We start from the raw sequence: 14,910 nt of genomic DNA on the forward strand, positions 1-14,910 counted from the left end.
AGGCAAATATATTAATCTCTTAGATTTCTGGCTTTAGGAGAGAGTGCTGCATGTAAAAAATAACTGACTGATCTGTCCCGGAATTCTTAAAATGGGTGTCATTCCCATTTAACTAAGTATAATCAAACAATTATTATCATCAGCATGTAGAAAAGGCAAGTGAACCAAATGGTAGCTTATAGCATACATTTATTTAGGAAGAAAGGTAATAGTACAGAAACAAAGTTAAATCTCAAAACGTACATAAACACACTGGGGCGGCATGGTGACGTAGTTCAATTCCCCCCCAATGGGATTAACAAAGGTACAACAACAACTATCGTGAAACAACAGGTAATCTGCTTTCTAAAATTCAACTCAAGCCTTAAAATGTCATTGATCATAATCAAAAACAAATGCATGTAGTTTGACGACAGCCATAAATTGAACTTTGCTCACACTCACAGAAAACATAAATCGATGTTAAAAATGTTTTTCCATCACAATTACTATTTATAACTTAGGTTCAATATCTGGTTCTTTTGGACATTGATATAAAAAAAAAGATATTGATATTATTGATATTTTGGACACTTGAACAAAAGCATATAAAAATACCACCAAAAAAGGTGTTTTCGCAATAAAGCTTTACATTTACAATACATTCATGGTGTAATACAAAGCATACAAATGATAATCTGGCAATAGGTTATTAAGCTTTTTCTGCATCCTCTTACCCCGCATCTTTCAACTCCTGTCAAACCCCTTCCATTGTGAACCTCAAGAAGTGTGTTGAGACAAAGCAATTTTAAAAGAGTAAATACATTCTTGTTATAGGCCACTCCCACTGCCACACCCCCTTTTTGCCAATTGGCATGAACAGTTAACAAGCTGTCCTTTGAGTCGACCAACCGTTCCACACAATCTTGTGCAAGTCTGTGAATCGATTTGGAAGTTATCTTTTTTGTGATAGGCTACTCCCATTGCCATGCCCCCAAAACACACACACACACACACACACACACACACACACACACACACACACACACACACACACACACACACACACACACACACACACACACACACACACACACACACACACACACACACACACACACACACACACACACACACACACACACACACACACAAGGCTGGCTGTGGCTACTGTACTGTATGTGCATCTTGCCCATATCAAAAGTAAAAAAATATATATGTATGCGTATATATGTTGTTCAGCCAATGGAAAATGTTTACAGAAAATACCAATACTGTTTCTAACTTCTGATTGGGTGAGCAGCCTACAGCCCGCCTCCAAAGTCGCCCACTCCCTACCCCCTCTTTTGTTTTGTTTTATACATTTACATTATATTTAGTCATTTAGCTGACACTTTTATCCGAAGAGACTTACAAGTTTTGTACAGCAAGTCAGCAGGAAGGGTACAACGCTTTTGTGGACCGGGCGACCAACCTACAGAGCTGTAGAGCTGCTGGTCGCAGTTAAAAAGTAGGCAGTTTCTCCAAATTTTTTTTTTATAGCTTTGTCCTATGCATGGGCATATGCCTATCCCATTGTCTCAATAACTCTAGGTCAAACTGAGCAAGGGGCGTGGTTCACTTTTGGATTTGTTTTGGATTCTGGGAGATGGATCCGAAATCTAAACAAGAGGTGCTTCCTTACATCGAATACAAATATTTCATCATGTTGGAAGAGTCTCTGTCTCTCTCTCTCTCTCTCTCTCTCTCTCTCTCTCTCTCTCTCTCTCTCTCTCTCTCTCTCTCTCTCTCTCTCTCTCTCTCTCTCTCTCTCTCCCCTCATACTTCCAAAGTGACAATGGGGTCTTTGCTAGTCTCCTCTGATGGCATCTTCTCAGTGGCGGGCTCTTTGGCTGTCCCCTCCTCTTTTTCATCTTCCAGTTTCTCCTCCTCTTTCGCCACATCAACCAACAGCGGAGTGATCTCCGCCGCCACCTGCTCGTTGACCATCTGGACGGAGTCGGTTCCCACGTCAACGGCCGCAGCTGCCTTCACGTCCCCGTTCTGAACTGGGAAGGCCTCCTCCAGAGCCTTGTACAGGTAGTGGTACTGCTCCTGTGAGGCACACACACACACACACACACACACACACACACACACACACACACACACACACACACACACACACACACACACACACACACACACACACACACACACACACACACACGTGCACATGCACACACACACACACGCACACACACAAACCCACACACACACACATATACACACACCCACACACACACACGCACACACACACACACACACACACACACACACACACACACACACACACACACACACACACACACACACACACACACACACACACACACACACACACACACACACACACACACACACACACACACACACACACACACACACACACACACACAAAATGTCCCTGTTCCAAATCAAATGAATCCTACAGATTCTGGTTTTAACCCAGTTCCGGGGTCAGAATGGTGGCCGGGGTGTCTAGTCTCACCAGGCTGGTAATGGTGTCCTGTCTCTCCTGGCGCAGGGCATTGCACACCTGGAACACGTCCACCAGCTTCTCCGTCTCTGCGCTGTCCAGCAGGTTCCACAAGGCGCAGAACACGCCGGACCGGGACGAGCCGTCACTGGGAGGAGAGGCGCGAACAAGGTCATTTCTTTAGGTCACAAATAATCCATGAAAAACATGGGAATCACCATTTTTCTTCATTTGAATAAAAAAAAATCTTCCAAAACAATCCGTTTAGCCATGTTTATTTCATGGTTTTAGTCATTGACAAATACCATTTACCTATTTTTACCATTATAATGCATTTCTATTGAATTTTATTTCTATTTTTATCATTGTAGTTTTTATTAAAGTAGGTTGTAGGTTTGTTTGTAAGTTTTATCATGGATGGGTGGCTGCACCTGCAATGGACCACGACTGGCGTGCTCCTGTCTGATTTGCTGTTGCCATAGTCGCAGGTTCGTTTGATGTTCTTGATCATGTCCGTCAAATCCTGAGGCTTCTCTGGGAGCTCTCGGCTCGTCCACTTCAGGAAGTGGAACTGTTTCACCAGGCGACTCTCTTTCCTCTGTGGGTGGAAGCGATAGTGTCATTACATAGTGCTGTGTAGCTCGACGGGGAGAGACGGGGAGGCAAGGTTCCAGATTCAAGATATTTATTTGTCATATGCACAGTTAAACAGTTTACACCGTACAATGAACATCTTACTTTGCTAGTCCCCCCTTCACACAAAATCACAAAATATAGACTTAAACTAGGATTACAATTTTAAGAAATTTTTTAATGCTAAAATAAAGAATAAAAAAAAATAAAAAAAATAACAGTAACATAACAGTAACAGTATTGCACATTTAGTTCACCGTGTAGTGGTAGAAAGGAAGTGCACTATGCATTGTTGCAAATAATGTAAGTGGAGGTGACAGTGACGTCACAGCAGCAGGTATGGGCAGGGTAATAGTAGAAAGAAAGACATAAATATAGGCAATACAATTAGATCTGAATATAAAAATATGAGAAAACAAAGGTGCAGATGAGGGTCTGTATGCCCTATATATATATAGGTAATACGAAAATGTAATATATACTATGAGTGTTACGTGTGGGGTGTGTTTGTACCCTGATCAGGTGTTCGCAGTATGTGATGTGTTATGTCTAGTTGTAGTTCCCTGTCCTGGTCTTGTAGTCCTTATCGTTTCCCTCCCAGGTGTATCCATTTGTAATCAACCCAGGTGTGTCTTGTCTCATCATCCCCTCCTGTATAACTGTCCTGTTCTCCCCTGTGTGAGATGCTGATCCTGTTTGTACAGTTCTGTGTTTTGTTTGTCGTTACTTTATGTTACTCTTCTTTTACAAAACCATGCTAAATATAAATTAAATATATTTTGTTGGTTACTTTGGCTACTGTCTCCTTATTATGTTACATTGACAAAGTCAACGAGCACTCCTTCAGTCAATGGTAACGTAATAATGAGTATGAGTAAAAGTAAACAGTATACACAAGGTGCAGTATACACAAGGTACCCTCACTGGCATGATATATGTCATACGTTGTAGTAGGTTTCGGTGGTTAAGAGTCAGACACACTTAGGGGCGGCTACGTGGCGTAGTGGGCAAGGCGCGCGCCACAAATGCGGAGACGCTGGGCTCGCCTGTTCGAGCCCAGCGCTCCACATTGCTTTCAGTTTAGCTGGTCGTTTATACTAATACACATTGGCCGTATTAGGGGGTAGGAAACTGATGGGTGGGGATCGGGCGTTGTGGACAGCGACTCCTACAGGTCGGTTGGTGCGCCTGCGCAGTAGAATCAGGAAGTGTCGGGGGCAGCGTGAGCCTCCCACGCGTTACTCCTCGCCACTGAGAGATCGAGCTGCGCAGGTGAAAAGATGCGACTGCTGTTACCTCAAGTACCGGAGGGGACTTGTGCTATGTATGACTTAGTCCACATTGCAGCCGGCTTGTGGGAGGCAAGAAACGGCGTTCGTGACAGGGGAGGGTTGAATTGGATGATACGAAATTGGGATGGGAGAAAAATATAGAAAATGGGAGAAAAAGTGGATAAAAAAAAAAAAGAGTCAGACACACTTAGTGGTCAGAATTGAACTGTCCTTAATTATTCCGAGGACCACCACAACCCCCCCCCCCCCCCCCCCCCTAGGATCCCTTGGGGTCCCAGACCCCACCTTGAGTTGCACAGTGCAGCAGTGTGTTCAGTTACCTTGGTATGATGTATCTGCATGGTGCGCACAGTGAACGTGGAGGATGTTTCTGTGTCTGTCACCTCCACCTCAATGTCCCCAAATGTCTTCTTCTCCGACCCCCAATAAGAAGAGCACGTCTCCTGCACACAGAGAAGGGTCACACGATTGGTGACAGGTGATGACAGGCCACATTTCTTCATGTGTTCAATATTTTTTATTCAACCTTTATTTACACATGGTAGGTTCGCTGCGCACGGATGCTCTATTTCCCTGTTTCACACTCTCACTGTTATATATAGATATTTAGTCATGATGAATACATTTATACAACATACAAAATTTGTATTATACATTTCTGTACACACTCTTTCTCTCTCTCTGCTTATAAGGTAACATTGATTGATTGATGTTTTTTTATTTTCGTGTCTTACATACAGATGTACTGTATGCCCAGCCCATATGGGCTTCCAAGACACATAAACAATAAGTATATAATAGTATACTTGACAATAAGTTATATAGACCAAGATGGCCACAAAAAAAATAAAATAAAAATAAACGTAATATAACAAGCTGTAATGTATGTAAACAAAGAAACAAGAGGAATTCATATACAATTATATATAGGATATAGTGTGTTTTGTCTCAAGTGCCATGCTTTCTCCAAAAATCCTGCAAAACTGAAAATCTCCACAAAAAAACAACTCAACATACAACTCTCAGACTGCCAAAACAAATCCGGATTTACAACTGTAACAAGGTTTATACAACGGCATGCAAATTTCTCGATTCTGATTGGCCATTTACACGTCTTTATTGGCAACAATCCACGGTCCTGGGCTCAGGACCCGCCCACAACCGAATCACATATCACTCCCCGGCTCACTCCGGGAGAAAACAAGATCGCGGACAACAAATGGTTATGTTGAAAGCACCATAACGACTAAATATGAAGCGATTCTGTCAAGGGGAATGTGTTAGTCCTTTAAACAATGTTGGATGATGTAATTGATGGGTCTTGAGTCAATCTAGAACAAAAGAAAAATCGCGGATTGATTGATTGATTAATTGATTGATTTAAATTTCTTCCTTCCTACTTTCTACTGACTGCAGCGTTCTCTCTCACACTGTCCGACGCTGGCGTACCCACAAACACACACACACACATACACACACACACACATACACACACACACGCACGCACACACTGTGACACACACACACACACACACACACTCCTGTCTGCAACAGCGGGGGAGTCAGACTGAGAGAGAAGCAGCGCTGTTTTAAGTGAGCATGGTCTATTGAATTGATTGATTGGTTGATTGCTAATTTTATTACTGTACCCCTGGTTTCCAACTGGTTAAGTTTAGGCTAAAAGAAATAAATAAAAAAAATAGGGCAAAGAAAACGTTTTTTTCCTATAGGGCAAAGAAAACATTTTAATTTGTTTTGCCTACTTTATATAGAAGCATCTAAGAATGAAGTTCTATGGAAAGTAGGTCTGCATTCCCTTAACAATTGTGTGTATTGAGCCGTACTGTATTGTACCCATTCTGCATCTGGTAATAACATTTTCAATCAATCATTCCAATAATACACAGTTGGATGTGTTAGTTGGTTGGATGCACTTCAAGCTGCTTCCACATGAGGCAACTTCTCTCAATCATTCCAATAATACACAGTTGGATGTGTTAGTTTGGTTGGATGCACTTCAAGCTGCTTCCACATGGAGGCAACTTGTCTTTTTTGTAGTTGTGGGAACTACTTTTTCTGGCGGATGGTTTTTTCAATAAATCTTCGATTAATGTGTGTTTATTGTATAGAAATAAGGTTGGATGAATCTGGCAGTTGTATAAAAGCTTTACATCACGCGCAGGAGTGGTTTGTGACCAATAAACCATGCCTAGGGGGGTCTAACGACCCTCGGCTGCGCCTCGGGCCTAACGACCACCCCTAGGCATGGTTTATTGGTCACAAACCACTCCTGCGCGTGATGTAATGCTTAAATATAAGCTAGCAGATGTTGAATACATTTTCCCTGATGCACCAGTAAACCTTCATAAAATGTAAACATTTTGTCTGGACATCTTTTATTCAAACATAAACCCACTGAATTCAGTTTTAATTGTATTTTGTCATTTCTCTTGATGTTTCTCCTACATTACACAAATGCACACCTGGGAGCTGCCCAGTACAACCAAAGTTTGCCACTGAACAGCTCCACTGGAGCAGTTGGAGGTTAAGTGCCTTGCTCAATGGCACTTCAGTGATTGAACGACGGGAGGGAGTTTTTCATTCACTTCTTCCGCCCTGATTTTTCCTGCCGCTCCGGGGGATCAAACCAACAACCTTTCAGTCACAACTCACAAGGCCACTTCACCTTTAGGCCACAGCTGATACACTACAGGTAAGTGGGTATGCATGTATGTATTAATATCTATGTATGTATGTATGTATGTATGTATGTATGTATGTATGTATGTATGTATGTATGTATGTATGTATGTATGTATGTATGTATGTATGTATGTATGTATGTATGTATGTATGTATGTATGTATGTATGTATGTATGTATGTATATACGTATGTATGTACTGTGAATATTACATTTGAGTGAGACAAGTTGTAATTTAACTTAGTAATTAGTAATTACTGTACTGTATTGGTAAAATACCGTTTTAGAGTAGTTTCTATGTACACTGTGTATTGTATGTATATAGGGGCGACAGTGGCTCAGGAGGTAGAGCAGTCGTCTGGCAATCCGGAGGTTCCCGGTTCGATTCCCGCTCCTCCCGTGTGTCAATGTGTCCTGGAGCAAGACACTTAACCCCTAATTGCTCCCGATGAGCAGGTTGGCACCTTGCATGGTCGCCTCCAGCGTCGGTGTGTGAATGCGTGTGAATGTGTGAGTGAATGGGTGAGATGTGACTGTGAGTAACAAATTGTAAAGCGCTTTGGATAAAATATATAAAAAAGCAGCCATTTACCATTGATGTACATTATGTATGCATGGTTGAATGCATGTACAATATGGATGTATATACTATGTATTCATACAGAGGATTAGGGTATATTTGTGTACAAGTCTCGGCAGTATTCCAAGCACCCACCATATCATCTTCACTGCAGTCAGACAGCATGACGATAGCTTTAGCTTTCTTCTGATAGACCATGTGCCAGAAGTCGTCTATGGTGTCTGGCAGAGGTCCCTGGGCTGCTATAAAACTGCGTGGACACCAGTAGCCCTGTGTGCGAAAGGCACATCACAAGTACATCTATTATTACACCGTACAGTACACAGATATAGTCTACATGGGCTATATTGTCAAGGTACAGTAGCGGTCTGACAGCAGCAGTAAAATATTTAGAATCTCTTTATTACAATGTATATTTGTACATAATGGGTTTCATTCACCAATGGACTTAAGACAACCTCTTCCCCCTGTGCGGTCCGTCGGCGGACCGCAAATGACATCATGTCATAAATCAATATCCCCAGACTGTTCTACAAAAGTATAGTTTTTTTTGTCAAACGTATTCAAGTATAAACATCATATAACCATGTCACAACAGCATTTATAATGTATATTATCATCAATATGTTAGTTTAGGAATAGGTTAAAGTGTTATTAGTTAGGAATTGTAATTTTTTATGTGGCCACAATTAAGAACACATTCTTATATACAAAAGCAGCCTGTCCAAAAAGCAAAGGCCTTTTGTGGGAAGGGGGGGTGGGAGGCTGTAACAAAAACAAGGTTATGTACATGCATACAAGTAAATAAAATACAAAATGACAGTAGCAATAGTGTACAAGGACAACAATAAATAAGGGAGAGAAAAAGAGAAAGGGAAAAAGAGAAAGGAAGAGTGAGAACCAGAGGGAGAGAAAGGGAGAGCGAGAACCAGAGAGGAGAGAGAGAAGAAAGGGGGAGAGGGAGGGAGGTACTGTAGGTGAGGAGGCTTAGGGGGCGGAGAGAATAGTCTCAGGGCTATGAGTGCGATTGGGAGGCAGTGATTGCAGATTTTGTTTAAAAGCAGTGAGCGATGTGAGGGCAGTGAGTTTAAGGGTGTTTTGTAATGTGTTCCAGTCAGATGCAGCAGCAAATCGGAAGGCGTTGCGTCCAGAAACCGTGCAGGCTTTGGGGATGGTGAGTTTGATGAAGTTGCTGGACCTTAGGTTGTAGTTAGAAGTGGAGACGTGCAGAAGGGAGGAGAGGTAGAGAGGTGTTTTACCAAGTATGGTTTTGTAAATTATTTGAAGCCAGTGAAGAAGCCTTCTGGTGTGAAGAGATGTCCAGTCCACCAGGTTATAAAGGTCACAGTGGTGAGTGGTGAAGGGTGCACTAGTGGCAAAACGGATGGCGGAATGATGGAGTATGTCGAGTTTTCTGAGGGCACGCTGGGATGCCATTCTATAGATGGTGTCGTCATAGTCGAATATAGGGAGGATGGTCATCTTGACAAAAGTGTGTTTGGCCGAGCGGGTGAAGGAAGCTTTGTTGCGGTACAGGAAGCTCAGACGAGCTTTGACTTTGGCCTGCAGGTGTCTAGCCAGAGGCCAAGGTATTTATAAGAGGTAACAAACTCTAGCTCGGAGCCGTCGGCACAGGTGATTTTAGGGGTGCTAGCAGTGTCATGCTTTCTGTCAAATAGCATACATTTAGTCTTCTTGGAGTTGAGAAGAAGGTCGAGACTGTGAAAGGACTGTTCAATAGAGGTAAGACTATTTTGAAGAGTGGATGCCGCAGAGTGGAGTGAAGGACCTGCTGAGTACAAGATGGTGTCGTCAGCATATAGATGGATCTGTGAATTTCCAGCAGCCTTGGCTACATCGTTGATGTAGATAGAGAACAGCAAGGGACCCAATATGGAGCCCTGAGGCACCCCTTTAAAGATGTTGACAGGGTCAGACAAGATGTTCTCCGTCTTCACCTGCTGAACACGATTAGCAAGGTAGCTGGCAAACCAACTGCAGGATTTTGAAGAAAGGCCAATGCTGGAGAGCCTCTGTAGGAGGATGGAATGGTTGACTGAGTCAAAGGCTTTAGCTAAATCAATAAAGGTGGCGTTGCAAACCAGCTTAGAGTCCAAGGAGGTGATGATGTCATTCAGGACCTTAAGGGTAGCTGTGATGCACCCGTGGCAAATCCGACAGCGATTAATTGCACAGATGTAGGATGAATAAAGCCTTTAAATATGAATTTTATTTACTTGACGTTGTTACTATTATTAGATACAGTTTACATTTTCTCTCAAGAACTAAACACATCACTTCAATAGTAATACTCAAACAAAGTTGTCAGAGAATACACGTGGCACCGCTGGTGGACAGGGTGCCCCTCAGCCCCGACGCGTACCCATGGCAACGTGGTCCAGGCGATGCTGGACAGCCAGGAGAGGGTCGCCAACAGCCTGGAGAGGTTCGCTAACAGCCAGTAGAGGACCGCCGTGGCGATGGAAGCTCTTGGGCCACCCTTGCCCAAATAAAACGCACAATTACTCTTATATATTTTATACCCAGTTTAATCACCTGTGCATTGTTACTATTGCACTTTACTGTTACATTACTGGTTAGATGCCAAACTTATTTTCGTTGTATTGTACTTGTGCTGTATGATGACAATACATTTGAATCTAATTGAATTGTGATCAGTCGCAAACCGCTTCCGTGCTACCTGTTGAATACGGGGGTCAGCATAGGAGAGATGCAATGTTGAGCCTCTCGCTTTCGTTTTGCACACAGCCCTCGCCTTATAAGGAGCTGGCGGGGCGTGTCTGTATGCAAATTGAGGTGTACGAGAACGCGCTTCCAGTTTATGAATGAGTGACGTACTTCATTCAAGAAGTTTGCAGCTGTGATCATTTTGGCAACTTAAGAGAACCTCTCCACGTGTTGATGAATCCAGGGGTAACTGTTGTAGCTTTTCTCTTACGAACTTCCAACGAGGTTATTTAAGAGGAAACTTATAACAATGTTGCTGAATGAGGTCCAATGTCTAAAGATATATATCTTGATGTATAGCATACATTTACATATTATTTTTGTTTCATAACTGTCAATTTGCAAGTTGTTTGAAAGATGAATAATGTTTAGTTATTTTTTTTATCAAATTTAGCGTTTTCTTTGTTTTTAGACAGATTAATGAATTATCGAAACAGTTGTTAGTTGAAGCACTACTAGACATTGCACCGCGATGCCACCTCCGAGTGACTTGGTGACAGTCAGAGAGTACCAGTATGTGTGAGGGATCACTCCCACCCCCCCACCCCCCCCCCCCCCCCTTCAGCCCTGTAACAACCCCAACCCACCCCCCCTCCTCCCGTACATGGTGCTGCCTAGGCCGGCTGCCAGTCTGTTTGCGGTGGTGAATACGCATATGTCTGTCTCAAGGCTAGCCCTACATGCGTCATCAAAGCGCATGTAGGTGTTTTTATGCTCTGTACCATTATTACTATCTAAACTGTAATAATTGTGGAATATTACTGTAATGAGCTGTATGTGTATGATCCAAGCGTCCTATGATCCTCATAGGACGCATAACAGAAAAAAGCATTCCATGTGAAGGTATTCTGTATTTTTGCATGTCAAATAATAAAGAAACTTGAAACTTGAACTTACCAGTATGGTAACGTACATCGATGTGGTGACAGTCAGAGAGTACCAGTATGGTAACGTACATCGATGTGGTGACAGTCAGAGAGTACCAGTATGGTAACGTACATCGATGTGGTGACAGTCAGAGAGTACCAGTATGGTAACGTACATCGATGTGGTGACAGTCAGAGAGTACCAGTATGGTAACGTACATCGATGTGGTGACAGTCAGAGAGTACGGGTAGGGTACCAGTAGGGTAACAGTAGGGTACCAGACAGTAGGGTAACAGTAGTGTACCAGTAGGGTAATAGTAGGGTAACAGTAGGGTAACAGTAGAGTAACAGTAGGGTAACGTTCATCGATGTAGTGACAGTCAGAGAGTATCAGTAGGGTAACGTACATCGATATGGGAAGCGTTGATGTATTTGGTGAACTCCTCATCCTTCTCCTTAGACGACTCGTCCTCATCCTTCTTGTGGTCGCTGTCATGGCTGCTGTCATCCAGCTTCACCAGTACGCGGTTGAAGTCATCTAAAAAAATAAAAACACACACACACACAAGAAGGAACAGACATCTCAATCTCAATAAGGTTAATTTGCACATAATTGAAACAACAAGAAAGCAATGGAGAGGATTAAAGAAGTGGGTGCAGGAAGATAAAGAAACAGAAAATGGCTTGTTGGGCGGCTCCCCTAAAATGCTAATGAAACTGACAATAATAACAGGGGAAACTAAAAATACATTTCCAGACAGCATTAGGGAATGAATAACACCTACAATAGAGCTACAAATATAGCTACAAATGGAGCTACAAATAGAGCTAAAATAGAGATACAATAGAACTACAAATAGAGCTACAAATAGAGTTACAATAGAGCTACATAAAGAGCTGCAATAGAGCTACAAAGAGAGCTACAAAAAGTGTTTGGGGAGAGACCCCCAGTAAAGAAGCTGGTGAGTGTGTCAAAAACAAAAGAAAACAAATGTCTGAAGTCGTTATTCATAAGGAATCCTTCCAGAACGGCCACTACTTTGCTTCCCAACAACACGGTCAAATAAAGAACTATCCATTTGACTCTCAAATCCACACTTCCTACCTGATTATTCTAAAAGGTTTACTACAATTTAAATAACATTATTTCCTACACTTTATTTACATATAGTTCCTGTGCAATGTTCTGATCTGCTACTCACAAGGGATGATAGATGAGACACGATTCTTCTTCCTGTTCTCCTCAGTGATCCCTGTGTTGAACGTCCTGCAGTTCTTATACATGGGAACTCTCTGTATGACAGAACAGAAATAAATAGTTTAGTGTATCCTTCTGTAGTGTGGTAGTGAAAGGGTTAACCTTCTGTAGTGTGGCAGTTAAAGGGTTAACCTTCTGTAGTGTGGTAGTGAAAGGGTTAACCTTATATAGTGTGATAGGGTTAACCGTCTATAGCGTGTTAGTGAAAGGGTTAACCTTCTGTAGTGTGGTAGTGAAAGGTTAACCGTCTGTAGTGTGATAGTTAAAGGGTTAACCTTCTGTAGTGTGATAGTTAAAGGGTTAACCTTCTATAGTGTGTTAGTGAAAGGTTAACGACAGGTTATGTATATAACCTAGTTATATGAGTACTGGCTAAGCGTCCCGCTCTTAAGCCATACCGAGATATACCTCATCTCATGTACCTAGTGTACTCCATCAACGAATAAAACCAATACACCCAGCACCTGCCAGGCCCCGCCCTACTGCCGTACTATATAGTAGTAGGCGTGGCCTCCACTCACTCTTCCTCGGAAAATCGTTTCCAAAGAAAAGTTTCCCCAAGGGAACTCAGGGCACGCTAAGAGCGGGACGCTTAGCCAGTACTCATATAACTAGGTTATATACATAACCTGTCGTTATATATTCGTACTGGCATCGCGTCCCGCTCTTAAGCCATACCGAGGTATGGGGTAGAGCGGACGCGAGGCCCGACAAATGCACCCCGAGGACCCGTAAGCCCACATCAGGGGGGAGGGGAGTCCCGTCACCCCATCCTTCCTAATGAAGAGGGTGCGGCAGTCAACTCCACCCGAGTGCGAACAAGAGGGAACTAGAACCTCTTGAACACACAGCACAGGCGGAACCACGTGTGACCCAACACATTGTGGCCCACACCCACACACTCCTGCTACCCCACCAAAGGACGGGAAGCAGGAGAAGCCACAGACCTCAGAACCGCCTGGGAGACAGAACCCCCGGTCATGTCCATGAGGTAAAACCTTAGGAAGGGACCCGGGGAGGACCATGAAGCTGCAGCACAGATGTCCTCCACCGAGGCCCCACCCAGCAGAGCGGCAGAGGCTGCCACCCCACGAGTGGAGTGCGCCCTGACGCCCCCAGGGGGAGCCAGCCCGGCCAACGTGTAGCAAAGGGCAATGCCCTCGCACAACCAATGGGACAGGCGCTGTTTCGACAGTGCCTTACCAGCACGAGAGCCACCGTAACAGACAAAAAGCTGATCGGTAGCCCTGAGGCCCTGAGTACGGCTGAGGTAAACCCCCAAAGCCCAGACCGGACATGACAGGTGAAGGCCCGCCTCCAACTCACTAGCGTGAGGAGGCGGATGAAACGCCTGAACCATAATATCCCTGGAGCGGAAAACACTTTTTTAGGCACGAAGGCTGGATTAGGCCGCAGAGTGGCACCGCTATCGGAACGAAAAGACAGGCACTCTGGCCGTACCGAGAGAGCACAAAGCACACCCACGCGTTTTAGCGGAGGTGATGGCCAGCAAGAACGCAGTCTTGAACCACAGCCGTCCCAACAGCGCTTGCTCAAGAGGCTCAAACGGGGCCAAGGACAACCGACCGAGGACCAATTGAAGATTCCAGCTCGGAGCCAAAAAGCGTTTCACCGGCTTAAGGCGTCGAACGCCAAGCAGGAAACGCTTCACAAGAGGGTGGCCTTACACCACTCTTGGAAAATATGCCACCTACCCGCGTAACCCGCGATAGTGGAGGGAGCATGCGCGTTCCGGATGGTACCAACCACAGAAGGATCCATCCTCTCCAGACTCACCCTCTCACCAGCCAACCCACCAGCAGCTGGCCCAGCACAGGGAAGTAACACAGAGACCCGTGCGCTTGAGAGAGGGCCCGCGATGACCAAGGAACAGGCCATGACGGGATACCAAGAGCTGGATCAGGACCGGAACCACACAGCTGCGCCCCGGTCCGGCGCAATCAGGATCAAGGACCTGCGCTCCTCAACGTACCCGCCCCAACAACTGACCTAACAGATGTATGGGGGAAAGAATCCCAGGCGGCACGGCATCGGTCCCAGACCTGCCTGACTATGTCCGGACGTAATCCCCACCCGTCAGGGTGAGGACCGCCCCGCGACATTACACCTGTACCCACATTCACCCTGCCGGGGATGTGGAGAGCCCTCAGGCCGCGCAGATGGAGAACGCCCATAGCCAGCCGCCCGGTGCAGATGGGGGGAGCGTACTCCTCCCTGTCTGTCGATATACGACACTGACGTCGTATTGTCCATCCTGATCAACACCGTTTGAGGACCAGAAGGACCGCTTTCAATACCAACACATTGAACG

The 14,910-nt window shown here is 44.4% G+C and overlaps 1 protein-coding gene across 1 annotated transcript in view; it reads right to left on the minus strand.

The window, feature by feature from the left end:
- Positions 1-230: 230 nt before the first annotated feature.
- ptprc (protein tyrosine phosphatase receptor type C) overlaps positions 231-14,910 on the minus strand; it is a 53,574-nt gene continuing 38,894 nt past the window's right edge. Inside the window, exons 17-23 of the mRNA XM_084309545.1 lie at positions 12,523-12,613; positions 11,728-11,858; positions 7,841-7,975; positions 4,743-4,865; positions 2,929-3,095; positions 2,510-2,645; positions 231-2,073 (exon numbers count right to left, since the gene is read on the minus strand). Of these exons, the coding sequence (XP_084165671.1) occupies positions 1,798-2,073; positions 2,510-2,645; positions 2,929-3,095; positions 4,743-4,865; positions 7,841-7,975; positions 11,728-11,858; positions 12,523-12,613 (1,059 nt within the window). The 3' untranslated portion in view covers positions 231-1,797. The remainder of the gene's footprint in view (positions 2,074-2,509; positions 2,646-2,928; positions 3,096-4,742; positions 4,866-7,840; positions 7,976-11,727; positions 11,859-12,522; positions 12,614-14,910) is intronic.

The sequence above is a fragment of the Notolepis coatsorum genome, assembly GCF_963971535.1.
Source record: "Notolepis coatsorum genome assembly, chromosome: 3".
In the NCBI taxonomy this organism is placed as follows: domain Eukaryota; kingdom Metazoa; phylum Chordata; class Actinopteri; order Aulopiformes; family Paralepididae; genus Notolepis; species Notolepis coatsorum.